Source organism: Mesoplodon densirostris, chromosome 2, assembly GCF_025265405.1.
Source record: "Mesoplodon densirostris isolate mMesDen1 chromosome 2, mMesDen1 primary haplotype, whole genome shotgun sequence".
Taxonomy (NCBI): Eukaryota; Metazoa; Chordata; class Mammalia; order Artiodactyla; family Ziphiidae; genus Mesoplodon; species Mesoplodon densirostris.
In genome coordinates, this window is record NC_082662.1 from 104,824,529 (window position 1) to 104,847,623 (window position 23,095).

Here is a 23,095-nt window from a genome sequence, read left to right on the forward strand (position 1 = left end):
TTTTATTGATCTTTTCCAAGAACCATCTTTTGGTTTCACTGATTTTTCCCTATTGTTTTTCTGTTTTCAACTTTATTGATATCTGCTCTTTTTGTTTGTTTGGTTTTGAAGCATCTCTTTTTTAAAAAATTTATTTTATTTATTTATTTTTGGCTGTGTTGGGTCTTCGTTGCTGTGCGCAGGCTTTCTCTAGTTGCAGCTAGTGGGGGCTATTCTTTGTTGCAGTGCGCAGGCTTCTCATTGCGGTGGCTTCTCTTGTTGCGGAGCACAAGATCTAGGCACATGGGCTTCAGTAGTTGTGGCACGGGGCCTCAGTAGTTGTGGTGCACGGGTTTAGTTGCTCTGCAGCATGTGGGATCTTTCCGGACCAGGGATCGATCCCGTGTCCCCTGCATTGGCAGGCGGATTCTTAACCACTGTGCCACCAGGAAAGCCCTGATATCTGCTCTTATTTTGTTATTTCCTTCTTTCTGCTTGCTTTGGATTGATTTTGCTCTTCTTGGTCTAGTTTCCTAAGGTATAAGCTTGGATGATTGATTTGATATCTTTCTTCTTTTCTACTATAAGCATTTAATCCCATAAGTTTCCCTCTAAGCACTGCTGTAAGTACATTCCATAAATTTTGATAAGTTATATTTTCATTTTCATTTGGTTCAACATATTTTCTAATTTTCCTTGAGACTTCCTCTCTGACTAATGGATTGTTTTTAAGTGTTTTATTTAATTTCCAAGAGTGTAGAGATTTTCTCACATATGCTTCTATGACCATTTAACCTAGGAATGCTGCAGAAATCTTAAAAAGCTGCTAGTTTTTTTGGTTTGTTTTGTTTGTTTTTTTTTGTGGTGCGCGGGCCTCTCACTGTTGTGACCTCTCCCGTTGCAGAGCACAGGCTCCGGACGCGCAGGCTCAGTGGCCATGGCTCACGGGCCCAGCCGCTCCGCGGCATGTGGGACCCTCCTGGACCGGGGCACGAACCCGCGTCCCCTGCATCGGCAGGCGGACTCTCAACCACTGCGCCTCCAGGGAAGCCCCAAAAGCCGTTAGTTTTAAAACTCAGTAGCTTATTGAACACCTCATGTGTGCAAGGCACTAAGCTAGGTACCGTTTTGGGTCCAAGGCTGCATGAGATTTAATTCCAGCCTTCAAGGAACTGACTGTCTAGGAGGGAAGCCAAGACTTTGGCAAATAAGTGGGATGCATGGTGGTCGGTGATACATGCTTCTGCGTGGTGCAGAGCAGCACGGCAATGGGGGTCTCTTCCAGCTGAGGTGGTCAAGGTCAAGAGTGTGAGGTGGACCTTGAAAATGGGTATAATTTCTATAGTGATGGTCTTAGGGAAGGCCATTTCTAGTTAGACAGAACTTTGCTTGGCAGTGGCAGTAGCTCCTGCCCTGTGGGCACCTCTCCTCCCGTGCCCAACTGAGCCTACTGCCACTTGGCACACTTGACCTGCTCAGTCCACACATATTTGGGGAATGGACTCGTGAGATTCAGTAGACTGAGGGTCTTCTAAAGGTGGGAGGCAGCTCCCAATGCCTTTAGAGAAAGGGATATTGTTGTGTGTTTTCTGGGCCAGCAGAGGTAAAGGTGGGGGTGATAAAAATAAAAACGAAGATCAAAAGAGTATTCTACCTCCCTCACATCCTGCAAACTCACAGACAGAGCTGGTCCTTCAGCTTTGTCAGAAATTGAGCTAAGAACGTGGAAGTCAAGGACTCGAGACAATCAAGCGACTCATTGGCAGACCCTGGAACACGCTGCAAGGTTGTGACCGTGAGTTAAATTACCTTTGGGATTCTGGCCTCTCTGGCCCACAGAAGCCAGGAAATACTGGAGTCGCTGAAGCCAGAGAAGAGTCGAATGACAAGGGGTGGGAAAGAAAACATTTGCTTCAGGCTGGAGGTCTCCAGCTCATTGCCTGAAGGAACAGAGGGGAAAATGTGAGGTGAAAATAGCTCCCATCCCTTCCAGACACCTGAGCGGTCAACCAACAAGAAAGGCTTCTGGAGAAAGTGAGAATTAACAGCCATAAGTCCTCATAACCACGTCTTTCTCATTCTTCCTGAAGTTTCCAGTCATATTTCACTTCCTTTCCCATTTTTCTTTAAAAGCTGATTCGCAGGGTCTGCTTTCAGCACATAAAACCAAAACAAAACCAAACCAATGTTTCTGAAAATTTGGAATTTGCATTTTTTCCATCAATTTATTTTGCACTTGCATATTTTGTTTATACTAAAGAATGATTATACATGTGTTGGTGATATAACAAGAAGAAAATACTTGTTTTAAGTCTTCTAGCAAAGACTAAAATAACTAGATTTAATTTTATTTAAAAAAATTGTCTTTAAAGAAAATGGTTAATTTCTCATTGAATTTCTGTGGGCAAGTTACTTAAACTCTGTAAGTCTCAGTCTCCTTATCTGCAAAACAGAGATAATAAAACCTACCTCATGGGGTTGCCATGACATGGGGAAGATAAGATAGCAATCTTAACCTTGCACTGCTGGGCAAGTGTAGAACCAAGGTATGGATATGAACTGCATGAATAAATCAATGACAGAGTAAATCACCCCAATGCCTTATGAAGTCCTATCTTGGAACTTCCATATAATGCTATAAAATTGGAACTAATCTTGGTACCTTAGTATCTGGCCCCCAGATGAAAGGTCGACACGACCTGTTTTCTTGTGCAAACTAGTTTGTTTTAAAGGGAGGTAATTCTAAAGCAGCAAGAATTTTTATAAAGAACTAGCTTCTGATTTATGCTAAAACAAGATGTCCCGAGGGATTTTCTATTTTTTATGGTGCTTTATAGTTCATAAAGGACCTTAACATGCCTCATCTCTTTTGCATTACCAAAATCACCCCCAGAGAAAAGGCTGGGAAGGGATCAATCACTTTGGCTTTACAAATGGGGAAGTGAAGACTCCAAGAGAGTAAAGAACTCACCCATGGCTAATAAGGGCTAGAAGTAGGCTCAAACCTAGACTCTTATGCCCAATTCTGTCTCTATGGTCTAGAGGACTATGTTTAAAGCTCTTCAAAAGACGACTGAACCCTTTTGTATTTATTGGTGCATTTTTTCTACAGTGCCTGCAAGCATCTGAGTAATAGTTTAGACTAATATTTCATTAGTGTTCATGATGACAGTATGTGAGATTTTACCTATGTTACTTAAGTTGCAACATGTGCTCAAACTCCAAGTATATAGTGGGATGAAGTGGGGGAGAAAGAGGGAGTCATGTGGGCTATTCCACAGGCTGCTCTGGGTTTCCTGGATTGACCAGTAACCAAGCCGCTGCACTGCATGGTTTCTGCCACTTGGTTGTCCATTTTCAATTCAGCCTGCCCACTTGCAGTTTTGTGCCTCCCCCAATTCAACAGGGGACAGGCCTCGCAGATGGATCTGGCCTGCTCAGGACCGATTATGACACAGTTTAAGGAATACCTGCTTCCGTTCAGACTCCCCAGGTGATCTTACCGGGACAACCCTGCTCAGGGCAGTCCTCGGAAGACACAGTAAGCTACAGCGGGTCCTGAGGTTGTGCCTGGGATCCCATGAAAAACCCAAGAGGGTCCTCGCCTCAAGGCATACGGTCTCATTCCTCCTGTTTGTACTACCTAAACAATTGGATCTGCAAAGGAATCGGTTCTCTAATGCCTTTTCTTTCAGTGAATTCCCAACATTATTTCACGTTACCGGAAGCCGTGAGAAAGAAGCATCAAACGGCCAGCCCGTGTCCCTTGGTGAGTTGCTGTCACATTGCCCAGGACCACCCTGAGCGTTGCCAGATGCTTAGCGTCCCGGGTGCCTGGGTACCAAGTGTTGCTAACCCCCCTCCCCAGTCATTGTGACAACCAAACACATCCACCTAACCTCCTCCTGCCATTTTGAAATACCCATATGGCCCTCACATGAAAATCACTGAATTAGTTTGACTAGTAATTTTTTTGTTTAGAAATATCTTACCCAATGACAGAGGAGCTGGCAGGCTGTGAACCGCAGGCAGAATTTATCCCATGGCCTGCTTTTTGGGGTGACTCTCAAGCTAAGAATGGTTTTCGTATTTTTAAAGAACTGGGAAGAGGAAGAGGAGAGGCAGCAATAGGGTCTGCATGCGGTCTGCAAAGTCTATATTTACTCTTTGGCCCTTTATAGGTAATGTTCACAACTCAGCAAGCAATGACCAAGTACCAAGCACGCTGCCAGGCGCTGGTGATCCCATGACGGATAAGCCATCATTGTTGACCTGTGTGGGAGAAAATAAATGCACCTTCACAGCAAGTGCAGTGGGGTCATACACATGTTGCTAGGAAGCACAAATGAGGGTCACCCAGCTCAGCCTTGGGACTGAGGGCGTGCAGATGGGGGAGATTTCCAAGAGGGGGCAGCAGGTGAAATGAGTCTGGAAAGAGAGGAAGCTATTAGCCAGGCGAAAGTGGGGGGAGAGTGATGAGGTAGAAAACAGCCTAGACAGAGAGAGAGAGAGAGAGAGAGAGAGAGAGAGAGAGGTGCAAAAGTTGTGAGCGGGACATGAGGTAGAGAGTGTGACGGGCTGAAGCTGGAGGGGGACGCTGAAGTCTGTGCCTCACAGCTAGGTGCTGGACTCTACCAGATTCAGATGCTGGCCCTGTCCCTTAGGACCTGTGTGGCTTTAAGCAAAGTATTTAACCTTTTGGTGCCTCAGCTTCCTCAACTGTAACATGTGGTTGGGAAGAGTACCTGTCCCGTGGGGCTGCTGAGAGCATTAGATGAGACGTACATACAAAGCATGCAGAACTGTGCCAGCCAGTAATGAGCCCTTGGCGAACGGTGGTGATAGTTGTTGTTGCTGAGGTCATTGCTCTTATTATGCGATCAGTGATAGGAAGGCACTGAAAAACTGTGAGCACCTACTGTGTACCTGCCTTTACATGAATCACCAGGAATACAGTGGTCTTACTTGTCTTATGACACCTGTACGAGACGTAGACCTCACAGAAATCCAGTGAAAAAGGGTTGTGACTATGGGGTTCCCTGGTGCCGATTGCTGGAGTGTTCAGGAAATGGTAATGATCCATCCATCCTTTGCTGAAGTTGCTTAGGATCAGCTGCAAGCATTAAGAGTGGGTATCTGAGAGCCCAGGGAGGCAGGTTGGCCAAAAGAAGGGCATTAAGAACTCCTCAAGGGCTTCCCTGGTGGTGCAGTGGTTGAGAATTTGCCTGCCAATGCAGGGGACACGGGTTCGTGCCCCAGTCCGGGAAGATCCCACATGCCGTGGAGCAACTAAGCCTGTGAGCCACAACTACTGAGCCTGCACGTCTGGAGCCTGTGCTCCGCAACAAGAGAGGCCGGGATAGTGAGAGGCCCACGCACTGCGATGAAGAGTGGCCCCTACTTGCCACAACTAGAGAAAGCCCTCGACAGAAATGAAGACCAAACACAGCACAAAATTAATTAATTAATTAATTAATTTAAAAAAAATCAGAACATTTCCCGGTTGTGGTCAGAGGAAGTCCTGACTACTGAATAAAGGCACAGAGAGATGCAACATTGGTGCCATAAAAAAAAAAAAAGAACTCCTCAAGTCGGAAGCCACATGCTTCCCACTTTCTCCTAAAAGGAAAATACCAAATATATTTAATAGTGGAGAAAAGTATCAAGCCTTCATGGTACCAGACTCACACTTGATCCTGGACAGCTTTTTTTTGCCTCAGTGGCCCTATCAAGTCAGCAACTCTCTGAAATTGCTTTGGCCTCACGGAATCCTTCCGTGGGTCTCTGCTTCTTCATACTCTCTCTCCGTGTAGTCCAAGCCAGAGCTTGGACAGACACGGGAGGCCCTCACCCATGAGTTGTGCCCACCTGGGTTTCTCCGCCCTGGAAGTGGAGTCCACAACTCAGCCAGGGCTTGCGCTGGACAGAAGGGGAGTCACTTCCTGCCCTCCCTTGTGGAGCATCCCTCTAGCTGCTCTGTTCCTGGGACCTTCTCAGACACAAACTTAGCCTGCAAGAGAGGCGGAGAGGAAGTGCCAATTTGCTGCAGGCAGGCCTGCGCCCCGTCAGCTCATTTCTCCTGCTGACAGTGCAGTGGGTTGAGAGAGCTCCCCTCCTTCTGTGGAGCCCTTCCAAGGCCTCTAAGCTGCTGGTGACCTCCAAGGTCAGTTGCCTCTCCGTGTGGGTTGGCCATGTGGCAGCGAACCCGCTGTGGGAGTTCTGAGGATGCAGCCCTCAGGTTGAGTATGGGGGTGGTGGGCTGTGTGTGTGTGGCGGGGTCCCCGGGATGCCCTTAGCCCATGTGCTGCTGTCCCCACTGCAGGAGCAGCCCGAGCTGGTAAGCCAGCAGCCTCCGCCCCGCAGCGCAGGGCCCGCGCTGGTCGGTCTCTGACTATGCAATCTCTAAGTGTTCTGGGTCCCTTTGAGAAGGAGGCATTTCCTTTGCTATTATTATATAATAATGAGACAGTGTTCCTGTTTTCTGAGGCTTTCTGGTTGAGCACACTGTACTCTGTGATTCCTCACAGAGTATGCTCTTATTTATTTTCTCTCCAGGATATCAAAGTTGACAGCACAGAGACATAGGTCTGTGGTCAGTTTCAGACCATTTACCTCTCCCGGTCCCACACTCCTCTCCTTATCGGCCACCCTGTCGCCTGCCCCTGGGCCTCCAGCCCTCTCACCCATGTACCACCTCTTTAGAGCACTCACAGTGTACAGCACTCAGCACTTTGTTCAAATGTACCCATTTAATTCTTACAATAGTCCTAGGAGGTACGTATTATTATTGTTCTCATTTCACAGCTGAGAAAACCTGAGGCCTGGAGAGAATAAGGTGGCTCAGTAACTTGCACAGGGTCACGCAGCCAGTCAGCAGCAGAGCGCAGATTCAAACCCGGGCCATCTGACTCCATCATTTGTGCTTTTAACTTCGTACTATTCAGCCCCCAGGTCTGGTGCTTTTTCGGTGTGGATCTACATACAGAACAAACTGGGGGTACATGACAGGTGGCATCCAGGCCAGCGGACAGCGTGGAGCCGAGGACACAGTCGATCAGCGCTGACGACCACCCACGTGAGAAGAGGAGCCCTGTGGAAGCTTTAGGCCATTCAAAGCGGACAAAGCTCTCCTTTCTCCCTGAGATGTTCCCAGAGCTTCTCAGGTAACCCCAGCTGGTGTGCCTGACGTCCCTGTGGGAAGCCCAGCACCTCCAGAGCAATTCCTGGAATTCTCAAAGCTTCCTAGAACCAGACTTGGTTTGAGTAAATGAGCTACGGACAACTGGGTACTGGACGCCCAGGCTCTGGGACCAGCTGTCCGGGCACGGCCAGCAGTAGGCCACGGGGACCCTGCCTAGGAACACCCAGTGGACACATCTTGGAATCTGTCATGGTGTACCTCTGGGGCTGGGCCTGTCTGTGTAAACAGACAAAGGTGTATTTCACAAGGGTGTGCTTCACTGATTGTCCCTTTGTGTCTTTATCGTCCCCCACGTGTGTGTGTGTGTGTGTGTGTGTGTGTCTTATGTCAAATGTGGGTATGTACCAACATGAGCATAAAGTGTGTCAAAGTCTGTGTGTGTGGAAGAGACAGGCTGGAGGTATGTAGCTGTGCATCCACGTGTGTGCAAGTGGGCTGACTCTCCTAGAGGCTCTCAACACAACCCTAGTGGCTTCTAGCCACCTTGGCATTCCTCCTGTGCTGCTCCAAGGCCCCCAGCAATGTTCCAAGACCATCTGGGCCCTGTTTCGCAGAGCAGGCAAGAACTGAGGTGGCTTAGTTCTTTGTTGGCTTCTGTTCCTGTAGGAACAGCCCTTCCAGCTTTCCTCTACTCCCACTGGTTTCTGCTCTCCTCTCCTGCTGTGGCCCACCCATGTGGACTGCCCCCTGGGCCCCATCAGAGGGAGTTGGCAAACATTTGGTTTGGAGGCAGCTTTTGAGCTAAAGAAAAGATAGTGCCCAAGAGTCCCCGGCGCCATGACAGGCCCGTGTCCGTGAACCTCAGCATTCCACACTCCATCCCCTTCTGATCTGAGCCTCTCCCCCCAACCCAGGTGGGCATGGGTGAGGGCCCTCCCCTCTCTAGTCATTCTGCCTCTGATTGGCTCCAGTGGGGAGCAGCATCGCCCTCCGAGATGCCTCAGGGCTCCTCTCTCTCGATCTCTGCGGATTATACTCATAGCCTCCATGGTGCCCTCAACACTGGGAGAACTGGGGACTGTGAGGGCTGTGACAACCTGTGACTATTTGGACTCTGATGGAGAGGGAAAGGCGAAGCTGCTGATGGGCTGTCAGGAGAGAAGTGCCAGTTCAAGAGGCAGATGTGGGAGATGGGTTCTGCAGCCTGGCAGGGAGAGGCAGCTCTTGGCATCGGCTGCCAGAGGGCGGATGCAAAGTCACTCCCTCTGCAGCAGTTCTCCTGTGCGATGTCGTGCGCTCCCTCCTCCTCAGCACCTGTGCCCCGGGCTTCCGGATGTGACTGACCACCCCCACCATGCTCTTTGGCAGTGGGGCTTAGGCAGGGTGCCCGCAGCTGGGGACTCTCTTAGGATGAGGGAAAACAATCAGAAAGCTCTGTGACGTCAGACAAAGTGCTTAAGCCCTCTGTGGCTGTTTTCTAATCTGTAAAGTGGGGATGGTAACAGGGTGATGGTGAGAGTTGAGTTACTGTATGGAAAGCACTTAGGACAGTATCTGGCCCGTAGAAAGCACTCAACAATTGTTTGCTACTATTAAGACAATGCCAGAGGTCAATCTGGCCTTTTCCCAGGGTTCGCAGGGCATGGGGGGTAAGGGAGGGTAGGGAGAACTGTCGTTTGTGGTGTCAAGCCTTGGAGGAAGGGAGCGTCAATGCCCTTCGCCCCTGGAAAGGATTCACACTGTCCTGGAATTATTGGGTGCATCTAGGATGCCTGGTGGACCCAGCCCAGGGCCGCCTCCCTGTCAAGGCAGGTGACGGCTGCAAGCATGGCAAAAACCTACCCTCCCAGGACAGGACCTGCCTTTCCCGGCTCTTCTCTCATCTTTGAAGTCTTAAAGGTCAGTAAAGCAGAGAGACCCCTCTAGAATTCACCTCTGGTGATAAGGGCAGCAGACACGGGCTCTAAAAATAAACCTTAATAAGATTTTAAATACACACTTTCCACAACAATTCAGATCACGATTCTTGTTTCTTTCCCGGAGCAATGTGACCTATAGAGAAACCCATCCCCACAGAGGAGGAAATGTCAAAGGCTTCCAGAGTGTGGCACTGAATTTGGATAAGGCTTTGCTCTGGGGCCCAGCCTCGCCAGAAGGCCCTCCAGTCTTTGCATTGAGAGGCCCCTTTCCAGTCCCACCCCAGGGGTGCAGCTGGTTCTCCCGCCTTCACCCCCACCCCAACTGGGGTGAACCTGAGCCCTGTGGCAGCATTTCTGTCCCCAGAGGCCAGCAGGGACAGGAGGAGCTGTCTCTGCTTTGTTACACTTCGCTCCCCGCGCCCGGTCCCCCCGCATGCAGCTCTCAGAGGTGGTGTATGGGGACCACCAAGGCTGACTAGTTTACTGGGTCTGGGGCCAGCCTAGTGGGCACACAGGACAGTGAGGGTGCTGTGCAATGCGCAGGAGGAGGCTCGGGCTCCGGGTCTCCAACAGCTCAGCGGGCCGACTGGGACAAGCCAGCCAAAGCATGCTGCAAAGAAGTCTCTCCAACTCCTCATAGCAAGGCGAGAAAAGGTCAGCGGGGTGCTGGGATCGCTGTCAGGGCACCGGCCTTCTCCTGGGGCGTTCTAAACTGGGGGTGGAGGTGGGAAGGGAGGCTGCACGGGCGGGGGCGGGGTAAGGGAAGAAAGAAGAAGGCGGGGAGAAAAGAGGGGAATGGTACGGGGGAGGAGAGTAAGGGGAAGGAGAAAGTTGGGAAAGAGAAAGGAAGAGAAGGTGGAGCCAGGGGAAGGGCGGGGAGAGGGCGACAAAGGCCGCGCTGCGGCTGGCCCTCCCCGCGCTCCGATGCGCCCGCGCTGCAGCCGGTGGGACTCGCCATCCCTGCAGGGGCGTGTGGAGAGGGGGCGCGGGAGCCGCGGGCACGGTTGAGGTGGGAAGAGAAGGAAGGAGCCGGGGAGGAAAAGGGGCGGAAGCACAGGACCCGGGAGGTTTTACTGACGCCGCCCTGGGAGGTAGGGTGGGGAGGGCTGGCGTGGGGCGCGGGCCGGCTCCCACCTGCGCCCCCAGCGCCGGGTGGCTCTCCGCCGCATCCCGCCGCCGCCCGCTGAATCGCCTCCCACGTACTGGTATTTTCTCCTAGCTTTCAGTTGAATGGTGGAATGTTTTCACCATTTCCTTCCTGGAGCTGAGGTTGAGGCCCACTGTCTCCGCTGGTATGAAATATTATTGTTGTACCCTCGCTTCTGTCTCTGGTTTGGGATTTGAGGATGGAGAAGGTACATTCTCTCCTAATTAATTTAGGTGGCTGTCACTGTGGTCACAGCTGGCCCCAGGCGAAGAGCAGAGCCTGAGAAATTGAGGCGATGGAAAGGAAATAATAACATGGCCTGGATGAGCCACAAAGAGAGCCTTACTTAACCTACTGCTAAGTGGCGGGGCCCGCCCGCGCTTCGCTCTCCTCTCTCCAGCACCCACTGTGCGTGAGCACTAACCATCTACTAAGCACTTGTTATACTGCCTCATTTAACCCCCAGAGTATATTAGCTTTTACAGCCCCCTTTTACAGATCAGAAAAGTACAATTCAGAGGTTAAGTAATTTGCACTCTTCCAGCAGCAGGAAAAGCTCGGATGGGAACCGTGATCTCTCCTGTATACCAGGCAGCCCCTCCTGATTCTTGTCTTTGGAATCCCAACATTCCCAGTTTCCTCCAACCCCCTCTCTCTCCTTATTCCACCCACAGTGAGGTTTCAGGCCTGAAGTGTCCCCTTCTCGTCCCTCCCCAGGATTTGCCTTTTAAATAGAATCTAAGCTTCAGGTGAAAGAGCCATGTCTTAAGGGAACTGATTTAAATGACAGTCAAGAAGGCAGAGCGGTGTTGTGGGTGCAGCAAGCCCTGCAGCCCCGCCCCCCCGGCCCCCCGCAGCCCCTAGAGAAGCCGGGCCCTTTCTATCCGTGGGCTCGGCTTTACAGGGAAAAGAGGAGTGGCTGGACCTTAGCTGAGAAGCTACTGAGTGCCTGGCACATTCTGCCGCACGCTTCGTAAATGTTACCCCTTGATCCCTCACAGCTACCCACGAGGTGGTTGCTACTCTCCGCATCTCACAGAAGAGGAAACGAGGGTCTTCTCAGAGGTGAAAGAACTTGCCCAAGGACAGGCTGCTAGGAAGTGCCTGAGTTGGAATCGAAACCCATTCATTCATTCCTTAAGCGTATTTTTATTCTTTATTATTTTTGCTGTGTGCAGAGATATGGAGATGAGATATTATCCTCCCCTCACTGTTTATGCTCCCAAGCAGGCGAATAGACATTTCACTACAGTTAGGTGTTGTATGATGGTTGCCGTATGGGGTGCTGTGAGCGGACCACAAACGCTAAATCGTGGCCAATTCCACGTAGGCAGGCGGTGGGGAAGTGGAAGGGAGCCAGGAAGAAAAGAAAACCTTTTTGAAAGAGACCTGTTCAGCCTGGCGTTTTTCTTCCCCTTCCCCCGCGTTGCCTCCAGAAACCACTGTGATATGGGGGAGGGGAGCACCGGGGTCCCGGACGGGGCCTCTTTGAATGTCCCTTGATGCCCATGCTCAGGGCCACCTGACTTCACTGCAGCTTTCTGAGGATTATTAGATCATTATGAAGTGCCCTGCATTTCATGGTATATTTGGGCATCCTAAATGTACAGGAATCATCTTTTTTTTTCCCCCCTGCTTTCCCAGTTCAACAGGAGATGATTTTTAAATATGCTTGACTTGAAGAACAAGGATTAAAAAAAATGTGGGGAGCCTGAGGTAAAAATGGAAAAGAGATGAAACCCAAAGTATTTTCAAGGTGTCTTTCTCTGTTTCTATTTTGCAGGTTTTAAAAGCAGAATTAAAGTGTAAAGAAGAGGGAAATGGCTCTGATGCAGCATTTACATAAGAAACACATTCAGAAAAAGAGGCTGTGATGCTGAAAGTTTCCTTATTATACTGCACTAAAAATCTCCCTTGGGATCGGCGGAAGTTTAAATTAGCTGGGGAGTGGAGGAAATAAAATCCACCTTTTCAAATTGCAAATCTCTCCCAAACTGAACATTTCGCCTGAGGAAATGGCCACACTGTGTTCAGGAGCAGACAAAGCCCTCTTTGATTGAGGGCTCCACCTTCTCAAGCCTTCATTACAATTCCCTGCCTCGCCCTACATCCGCTGGACAAGTCCCTACACTGCGCCGGCGGGCTACGGCACAGGCCTTGAGCGTCTCTCTCAAGGAGGCCCTTGTTTTAGTGGGTGTGCAGTTTGCTCTAGAAATGTGTCCAAAAGCCATATAATTGACTCGAGAAATCAAAGTCAGTGGAAATAGCACAAAATGTCATCCACTTCCACAACCTCCTATTCTTTTTTTTTTTTTTTTTTTTTTTTTTTTTTTTGCGGTACGCAGACCTCTCACTGTTGTGGCCTCTCCCGTTGTGGAGCACAGGCTCTGGACGTGCAGGCTCAGCGGCCATGGCTCACGGGCCCAGCCGCTCCGCGGCATGTGGGATCTTCCTGGACCAGGACACGAACTCGTGTCCCCTGCATCGGCAGGCGGACTCTCAACCACTGCGCCACCAGGGAAGCCCCCACAACCCCCTATTCTGAACGTGTGTATTCCTGTATGTTTTCTCCAACAACTGTCAAATATTTACACGTTAAACTGCAAAGAATTCATATAATGCCATCAACACAGTGTCCCGGCTGTCTATGGCTGCATGACGAACTACCCTAAACTTGGTGACTTCAACAGCAAACCTTTTGGTTACATTGTTCTGATTTTGTAGCTCAGGAAGGAGGGCCGGGCTCAGCTGCTGATTCCCCTGCTCCAGGTGGTGTCAACTGGGATCACTTGGTGATATTCAGCTAGTAGTGGGGCTGATCTGGAGGGTCCAGAACAGTTTTATTCACACATGTGGCACCTTGGCAGGGAAGGCTGGAAGGGTGGACTCCACGGGCCCCTCTCTCTTCCTGTAGACTCAAGCCTTCTCTGCACAGTCTCTCCAGCCAGGTGGCCAGACTCTACGTAACCGTTCTGTTACCGAGTCCAAGCTCATACTGCTCCCCGCATGACAGGCCAATAAATTGAGGACAGGTTATCGGGGCAAGGAATAGCGGCTTTATTTGGAAAGCCAGCAGACCAGGAGTATGGAGGACTAGGGTCCCAAGAAACTATCTTACTTGAGTTAGAATTCAGGCTTCTTTTATACTAAAAAAGGAGGGGGTGTGGGTGGCTCCTGCAAACTTTTTTTTTAAATTAATTAATTAATTTTGGGCTGCGTCAGGTCTTCGTTGCTGTGCACGGGCTTTCTCTACTTGCAGTGAGCGGGGACTACTCTTCGTTGCGGTGCGTGGGCTTCTCATTGCAGTGGCTTCTCTTGTTGCAGAGCATGGGCTCTAGGCGCGTGGGCTTCAGTAGTTGTGCCACGTGGGCTCAGTAGTTGTGGCTCGGGGCCTCTAGAGCACAGGCTCAGTAGTTGTGGCGCATGGGCTTAGTTGTTCCGTGGCATGTGGGATCTTCCCAGACCAGGGCTCGAACCGTGTCCCCTGCATTGGCAGGTGGATTCTTAACCACTGTGCCACCAGGGAGGTCCCATCCTGCAAACTTCTTGGTGCCAGAATACTTTGTTCTGTCCGCGAGTCACAAGGTTCCTATAAACCTCCAAGAAGAGAATGTTATTCTCTGTTCTGCAACTTTTTATCTCTGTGAATGGAAAAGTGTTACACCTTTAAAGGTCAGAGCCTTGAGAATGGACTATCGCGTATATATCAGGCTATAGGCAAAATTCTTAACTTGTAGCAAAAGCAATAGAATACAAAGGTTAAAGTAAAAGAAACAGATCTAATACAGAGTCAGGTTTGTTCTTCCCTATTACAGTTCAGATCTCTTAACGCCACGGGTTCTGGGACTCCTAAAGCCCCAATTGTCAGTCCCTATTAAAGGTTTTTCTTTGGAGTCCCAACGCTCCCAATTTCTTCCTCACCCTTTCCCTCCCTCCACCTCACCCTGACCCTGCTCAGGACAGCCACTTACTGTGCCCAGAACTGGCACAATGTCATGTCCACTGCAGTCTATTATTGGTCAAAGCAAGTCACAGTGCAGCCCAGAATAATGCGGAGGGGAAATACACCCTACCTGTCTATGGGAGGAGGGTCAAAGAATTTGTGTCCATCCCTAACCCAGTGGCCAACTACACCCATTATCAGTAGGGCTTATGTGTAGACTTATTTTTCCAGGGATAAGAATAGACTATGCAGAAGCATAGAATCTGAGATTTGGAAGGGACCTTAAACATCATCTAGTTCCACATCCTAATTTTACAGATGATAAGCGAGGCTAAGAGAAAGCTAACAAACTGAGTCACACAGTCACTAGTTGCAAAGGCAAGTCTCAACCCCAGCTGTTCTAACTCCAGATTCAACAAGATATTTACTGAATGCCTACTAGGTTCACAGTGCAGCACTTACACTGAAGGAAGAGATACAAAGTTGAATCTTATGCAGTTCTTGGTATCTAAGAGTTTACAATTCAGGGGAGAGGAAGAGTCAAGCAATGAAGGTAATACAGGAAAATAAGAATTGCAAATAACATGCCATGAAACTCTACAGAAGAATAAATCTAATCCAGCAAGAGAGTTTAGGAAGGGATTTCTGAAGACCTGGGTTTGACATGGGTCTTAAAGGATGGGTGAAACTGTAGACTGGTGGCAGCATAGCAGGAGGCTGCTCCAGCTGGAGCACATGGTGAGCAAAAGGAGAGACAGGGGATAGCCAGGGAAGTGAGGACTTAATTCTGCATCATCCATACTCTGACCTAGTCATGCTGGAGACCCAGGGTGTACCCTGTTCAGATAGATGTCCAGACCTGCAAGGAGCCTGTTGTGGTTCACTGAGATGCTTTACAGTTAATTCTCCTATATGAGCAGGCTCAGCTTTCTGTTCCAGGCCAGCCATTCCCAACACTGACTACACAGTAGAATCTCCATGGATGTTAGATTCTCTGGGATGGGACTCAGGTCTTGATTTTGTTTTTAACTCTTCAGGTGATTTTAATGTGCTGGAGCAGTGGTTCTCAAACGCTAATGAGCATCAGAATCACATGGAGGGCTTATCAAAACACAGATTACTGCCCTGCCCCCCGAAGAGGTTCTGGTTTAGAAACTCTGGGGATGGGGCCCAAGAATTAGCCTCTCTCTACCCAAGTGATGACTATGCTGCCTGTCCCTGGACTAACCGCACTTTGAGAACCACTGCCCCAGACAGTTGGCCTAACCAGTTACCCCTGAATCCACCTAGTTGGAAATTCTATCCTTGAAAAGAGAAGCAAAGTTGCAGACTGCATAGCCCAAAGCCCTGCTACTCAAAGTGTGGGCTGCAGACCAGGAGCACTGGGATCACCTGGGAGCTTGTTAGAATGCAGACTCTTGAGCCACACCCCACACTCAAGGAATCAGAATCTGCATTTTAACAAGGCTGTCCAGGTGAGTAGAAGGCACAGTACAGTTTGACAGGCTCTGCTTTTGAGCTAAGTTCTGAGTGTTAATTTCTCCTGGACACCTGAATCTTGATGGTCTCACAAGATGAGCAGAGGCCCCCAGGCATAGTAGCTATGATGACCCACTGGACATGGGCACAAACTGAGATGTTGGTAACACAGGAGCTCACCTGAGCTTTTTAATACATAAACTATGAATTTGGATAATAACAGCTAGATAACAAACACAACAGTTCTGTTTTTTGGTTTTTGTTTTTTTTTTTTTGGTTTGGTTTGGTTTTGCCTTTTGCAGTTAATGAAGCACTTTTACCTACACCTGGTTCTACATCTGTTAAAAAATGTTGAAATACCCAACTCAAGCACAAGTAAAAACTCTAATCACTTAACTATCAGGAGGATCTATGACGTTAAATTCCCTTCACTCCTATCAGTGGGTGACCCCAGGCCATTTTCATAGCATTTGGCCCTATTCCAGACTGGATGTTTCTTTTCTTTTTTTTTTTTTATTGTATTTATTTCTTTTCTGAATTTTCTATTTTGACTTCATGTATTGATTACCTCCTTCATACTGCTTTCAAAACTAAATGCCCCCAGCTAGCTCTGAGTTTCTTGCCTAAGGAGATTTTTCTTTCTTTTTACAAAGAGGAGAGTTAGTGATTCATTTGGCAAATATTTCACCCGTGGGTTTGGAATTTGCCTTATTTTCAGGTGGCTTGCTCTCAACCAGCTACACCTATGCTTTACCACTGGCAGGATACTGAAAGCCTTCCCCACCCCTCCCAGCATCCCAGACCTCTTGCCTTAGCTTCTAATCCAATTAGTTCAATTTAATCCCTTTCAGTGGAGGGGTGCAGCAGGGGTCAGGCTGCCGCCCTGTCTCGTTCCCAGTTGAGTCCTTCTGTCTCCTTTTGCCAATCTCATGATCTGATGGACTGTTCCCAAATCTCTAGTGTGGTCTTTCATAGAAGAGAAGAAAAATCACCCTGGGAGGTCACTTCAGGTCTCTTGATAGTGCGGGCAGGTATTAAATGCCACGCTGGCAACGCTCCAACCCAGACAGTTCCTCATGGACATTCTTGCCATTTTCACAGGATGCTGAACTTTTCTGTTTTTAACAAAAGAACATCATTGTCGGGATGAGAAAAAGTCTTGGCTTATGCGAAAGAAGAAAGTCACATCAATGCCAATAAAAAAGTAAAGGATCCTGATAGAATACTTGGTTTACTTGTCAAGGTACAGGTGATTATACTGTGACGGGAAGCAATCACCAAAATGATCCTCATCCAGCTGATCAGGTGGTTTTTAAGGAGTGTATTATCTCGTGGCAGGAAAGGAGCGGGTGAACTACGCAAGGTAGGTTTCTTTGTGGGGGCATACGTGTGTGGCCAGCTTTGGGGAAAACAACGTACAAAAATTAGTTGGTTGTGAACTTGATCAATCAGGGAGGGATTATCTGCTTGCCAGAAGAATTTGCCAGCAGTGTTTTTGGTTTTTTTTGGTTGCGTCGGGTCTTAGTTGTGGCATGCAGGATCTTCATTGAGACATGCGGCATCGTTCGTTGCAGCACGTGGGCTTCTCTCTACTTGTGGACGTGGGCTCTCGGGTTGAGGCACCTAGGCTTAGTTGCCCCGTGGCATGTGGGATCTTAGTTCCCTGACCAGGGATTGAACCTGCATCCTCTGCATTGGAAGGCGGATTCTTCAACACTGGACCACCGGGGAAGTTCCTGACAGCAGTTCCTTTAAATACTAAAGGAACTGGGACTTGGAGAATTCCTAGAGGAGATGGTGCTATTTTTTTTTTAATTGATGTACAATATTACATATGTTTCCAGGGTACAACATAGTGATTCACAATTTTTAAAGGTTATACTCCATTTATAATTATTATAAAATATTGGCTATATTCCCTGTGTTGTACAATATATACTTGTAGCTGTTTTTTTAAATTTATTTATTTTATTTACTTATTTTTGGCTGTTTTGGGTCTTCGTTGCTGCACATGGGCTTTCTCTAGTTGCGGCAAGCGGGGGCTACCCGTCGTTGCAGTGCACAGGCTTCTCATTGCGGCGGCTTCTCTTGTTGAGGGGCACGGGCTCTAGGCACACGGGCTTCAGTAGTTGTGGCATGCGGGTTCAGTAGTTGTGGCACCCGGGCTTAGTTGCTCTGTGGCATGTGGGATCTTCCCAGACCAGGGCTCGAACCCACGTCCCCTGCATTGGCAGGCGGATTCTTAACCACTGCGCCACTAGGGAAGCCCCTTGTAGCTTATTTTATACCTAATAGTTTGTACCTCTTACTCCCCTACCCCTATCTTGCCCCTCCCCCATCTCTCTTCCCGCTGGTAATCACTAGTTTGTTCTCTATATCTGTGAGTCTATTTCTGTTTTGTTATATTCAGTAGTTTGTTTTATTTCTTAGATTCCATGTATACGTGATATCATACTGTATTTGTCTTTCTCTGTCTGACTTATTTCAGTTAGCATAATACCTTCTAAGTCCATCCATGTTGTTGCAAATGGCAAAATTTCTTTTTTATGAATGAGTAGTATTCCTTTGTGTATATATATTGGGTTGGCCAAAAAGTTCGTTTGGGTTTCTCTGTAATATCTCATGGAAAACCATGAATGAACTTTTTGGCTAACCAAATGTGTGAGATATATATATATATATATATATATAGATATAGATATAGATATAGATATATCGATATATCTATATATCTATATATCTATATATATCTATATCTATATCTATATCTATATATATATATGCCACATCTTTTTTATCCATTCATCTGTGGATAGACATTCAGGTTGCATCCATATCTTGGCAATTGTAAATAATGCTGCTGTGAACATTGGGGTGCGTGTATCTTTTCAAATTAGTGTTTTCTCTTTTTTTAATGGATGTATACCCAGGAGTGGAATTGCAGGGTCATATGGTTGTTCTATTTTTAGTTTTTTGAGAAGCTTCCATAATATTTTCGATACTAGCTGCACCAATTTACATTCTCATCAACAGGGTATAAGGGTTCCCTTTTTGAAATGGAGCTCTTTTGAGGAAAGCCTGCTGGCCAGGTCTCTGAGTATGACAACACCTACAGAGAGATAATGTAGTCCAGAGTCTGTTTCTTGGCCATGCAGATCCAGAAGCTCAGACTGAAAATAAAGTTGACAGAGCTCTGTGGGACTGACTACCCCTAATCTAACTCACAAGAGTCCGAAGTATAAGTTAGTTGCTAGGGCTTCCCTTGTGGTGCAGTGGTTGAGAGTCCATCTGCCGATGCAGGGAATGCGGGTTTGTGCCCTGATCTGGGAAGATCCCACATGCCGCGGAGCGGCTGGGCCCGTGAGCCATGGCCGCTGAGCCTGTGCTCCGCAACGGAAGAGGCCACAAGAGGCCACAACAGTGAGAGGCCCGTGTACCGCAAAAAAAAAAAAAAAGAAGAGTTAGTTGCTAATTTGTGTTTTCTGTGGGAACTTGCCTTTCCATTAATAAATTCAAAATTTTTATTGGGTACCTGGTATGGGCTCAAACTGCCTGCCCTCATGCTGCATACATTCTAGTGGGGAGACATGATAAGCAGATACCTATAGAATATGTTAGGCATAAATTAAAGTCAGTTAAAGGGAAAAGAAAGTGTTGGGGTGGAAGTGAGAGTAGGAAATTGTTCCTATTTTATTTAGGGATGTCAGGGAAAGTCTTTCTGATCAGGAAACATCTGAGCAGAAACGTGAAGGAGCTAGATTCAGAGATTTCTGCAGGAGGAGTACCCCTGGCAGAGTCATAGCAAGTATAAGGTAAGCATGTGCTTGATGGGTTCAGGGAACTACAAGGAGGCCAGCCTAGCAGCTGAGAAGCGAGAGAAGGGAGAAGGGGAATGGAATGACATCAGATAAACTTCCAGGGCCAGATCCCTTGCAGGCCTTTGTAAGGATTTTGGCTTTTGCTCTGAGCGAGACTTTGGGCTGAAGAGTGACATAATCTGATTTACATTTTAATGGCATCTTTTGGCTGGCCTTGTCAAGAATAGGTGATGGGGGTTGGGGGGAGGCAAGGGAAGAAGCAGGGAGACTAGTTAAGATGCTTTTGTAACAGTGGAGGCTGGACAGGAGCATGGCTTGGATCAGAATCAGTGGCAGTAGAAGCTGTGGTCAGGGGTCAGACGCTGGATACATTTTGAAGATAGATCCAGTGGCATTTGCTGATGGTTTGGATGTGGTGTGGGAGAGAAAAGAGGAGTCGAGGATGACTCCAAGATTTTGGCGTGAGGGACGGAAAGAATGAAGTCCCCATTTGCTGTGAGTAGGAAGAAAAACTTGGTATATGTGTGCTGGGTTGCTGGGGAAGAAGCAGGAGCCCAGTTTTGGGGAATGTTCATGTTGACATATCCACTATATAAATGGAGATACATGCCATGAGGTCTACGTGTCTGGAATTCAGTGGAGAGATCTAGGCTGGAGATGTGAATTGGGGGAATCACGACAGGTAGGCAGCATTTAAAATCCTGACACTAGATGAAACTACATCCAGTGAGAATGTAGGTAGAGAGGAGTGAGCTCTAGGACTCTCCAGTCTTTAGCGTTCAGCGAAACAAAGAAAACTCAGGAGGAAATACTGAGAGGGAACAGCCGGAGAGGAGAGAGGAGAACCAAGAGAGAGCAGTGGCCAGAAGCCAGTAGAAAGGGTGGTTCCAAATGAGAGGTGACGAGCTGTGTCAGATGCTGCTAACAGGCTGAGTAAGATGGGCACTGGGACTTCAGTACTACTAGAATTAGGAACCAGGACGTCATCGTTAACCTTGACAAGAGCAGTTTCAACAGAAAGGTGGAAACAAAAGTTGGATGGGACTGGGTTCAAGAGAGGATGACAACAGGAAGTGAGGAGAGTAAGAATGAAGATCTCAAGAGTTTCACTGTTAAGGGAAACAGAGAATTGAGGTAATGGTTGAGGAGGGATTGGGGTCAAGGGAGTTTTTCTTTCTTTCTTTTTTTTAAATTAATTTTAATTTTTGGCTGTGCTGGGTTTTTGTTGCTGCGCGCAGGCTTTCTCTAGTTGCAGCGAGCGGGGGCTACTCTTTGTTGTGGTGCACAGGCTTCTCATTGTGGTGGCTTCTCTTGTTGTGGAGCACGGGCTCTAGGCACGTGGGCTTCAGTAGTTGTGGCTCGCGGGCTCTGGAGCACAGACTCAGTAGTTGTGGCGCACAGGCTTAGTTGCTCCGCGGCATGTGGAATCTTCCTAGACCAGAGCTCGAACCCGTGTCCCCAGTGTTGGCAGGTGTATTCTTAACCACTGCGCCACCAGGGAAGTCCAGTTTTTCTATTTTTGGTTGTGTTTTATTTTGTTTTGGGACAGACAATATCAGAGCATGTTTGCTAACAAGGGGAACACTTTTTGGAGAGATGTTCTTGGATAGGGGAGACGAGATGAGGTCGAGTGTGCAGATGTAGGGATTGGCCTTCGATATGAGCATGGCCGCTCATCCAGAGTAACAGAAAGGAAACCAGAGTGTATGAGTACCATGTTAGATGTGATGGTGGCAGCAGCAAGGTAGTCTCAATGAAATGGGCAGCAAGGTATTAGTTGAGATGGAGAAGCAAGTGGGGAGAGGTGTTAGATGTTTGAGGAAAAAAGATTAGAGGCTGATGGTGTTGTCTAAGACAGTAAAGGTCAGTGATCTAGAGCACTGGTTCCCAACGTACGGTCCCAAGACCCAGAGCATCAGCATCACCTGAGAACTTGTCAGAGATGCAGATTCTCAGGCTGTACTCTAGACCTCCTGGACCAGACACGCTGGTGCCAAGTCTTGCTCGAACAAGCCCCCCAGGTGACTCGGGTGCACACTCAAGTGTGAGAAGCACTAGTCTGGGAGTCTCCGGTGTGCTGCAAGGCGGCAATAAGAGCCTTCTTGAGGTGAGTGGCCATGAATTTAGAGTGGACAGTCAGTGCATCTCATCCCAGCCCATGCTGATAATGCAACTCCCTTCCAGCGATTCCATTAAGAATTAAGAATTCTAGCTCATGTGGCAGGAGGAAAAGTCTGCAGGGAAGGGCTGCCAGTGAAGATTCTGTTTATCTTAAAGATGAACTCAAGGAAGACACAATCCCTTTATGCTGCCGGGGTTTGTGGTATGAGGATGTGGCAGCTGTCTTTTGATCTAGGAAGACAGTCTGAGGACAAGGCCAAGAGGTGAGCAGCGTGGAGTGGAAAGATGGAAAGACCTTATGGCTAATGATGTTGAGCCACTGGATTAACCCAGAGCTTCCCCACCTCTGGACTTACTGTTGTGCAAAGTAATAGATTCACACTCAGTCTCATGGTCCTTAACTGTAAAATAGTAGAACTGATAATAATAGCCACCTCCCTGATTATTGTAAAGACCTATAGGGAAGATCATACCTTTGAAAATAGCTTCTAGCATTGTAAAGCACTATACAAATGCAAGTTACAAGTGTTATTTGCATTAGTGCATTTGTATTTTTTTTTTTTTTTTTTTTTGCGGTACGCGGGCCTCTCACTGTTGTGGCCTCTCCCGTTGCGGAGCACAGGCTCCGGATGCGTAGGCTCAGCGGCCATGGCTCACGGGCCTAGCTGCTCCGCGGCATGTGGGATCTTCCCGGACTGGGGCACGAACCCATGTCCCCTGCATCGGCAGGCAGACTCTCAACCACTGTGCCACCAGGGAAGCCTGATGTGCCTTTGTATTTTAATTCAAATTATACACAGTTTGCTCATGTGCAGCTTTCTTGAAAGTGAGGTATAGTGCGGGTAGAAGCACCAATGCATTTGGTGGTTTCCTTGATGTTGCTACTCCAACATCAAGCAGCCTGTCCCCGTGTGAATTCTTTGTCTCAGGATACCAGGTGGCCTTGGACAGCACAGAGACACTGGTAAACACAGTCCCCCCCCCCCCCGCCCCGCCCAGCTCAGCACAGCGGAGGCCCTCTGCAGCCAACTGGGCAGAACAGGCCCTGAAAGCAGGTGCAAAAGAGCAAACTCCACAACTACCACCCCTCACCCCATTGAAATCTTTCACCTGCTTCTAAATTCCATAGCCCATTTCAACTCTCCCCCAAGATTACAAATTGCATCCTGAGGGCCTCCTTCCAAAACAAGCAAAACCACGCCTTTGCCATAGCAATCTTCCTTCCTGGATGAGGCACATACACACACACCTTCACCCTCCACATTGAGCCCTCATATGCATCCGACCAGAGTTTGATTCTCCAGTAGGGTCACCTTGTTTGCCCCACCGCTCTTCCTCCTCTCCTTGCCAGTTACTGCTTTTGGGGCCTTTCCCTTTGACCATCTCATGTCCCTGCCATTCAGCAGCAAGAGATGTTTCTTTTACATCCTTAGTTACCTTTAAGGCTCACTTTTTTTTTAGTTGCAGCATGCGAACTCTTTATTTTCTTTATTTTTTTGGCTGCATCGGGTCTTAGTTGCAGCACTCACAGGGACCACTGGGTATGCC

The 23,095-nt window shown here is 48.2% G+C and overlaps 1 protein-coding gene across 4 annotated transcripts in view; it reads left to right on the forward strand.

Moving 5' to 3' along the window:
- Window positions 1-11,987, forward strand: part of MAB21L3 (mab-21 like 3) — an 84,793-nt gene extending 72,806 nt beyond the window's left edge. Inside the window, exon 13 of one of the 4 annotated variants that reach the window (XM_060090338.1) lies at window positions 11,970-11,987. Coding sequence is in view for 1 of the 4 variants with exons in the window: in XM_060090334.1 (XP_059946317.1) it covers window positions 6,924-7,043 (120 nt within the window). In the remaining 3 variants the exon portion in view is untranslated. Of the gene's footprint in view, window positions 1-6,923; window positions 7,904-11,969 lie in introns of those variants that run through there. The other 3 variants (XM_060090334.1, XM_060090336.1, XM_060090337.1) reach the window with 3 other exon arrangements.
- Window positions 11,988-23,095: the final 11,108 nt, after the last annotated feature.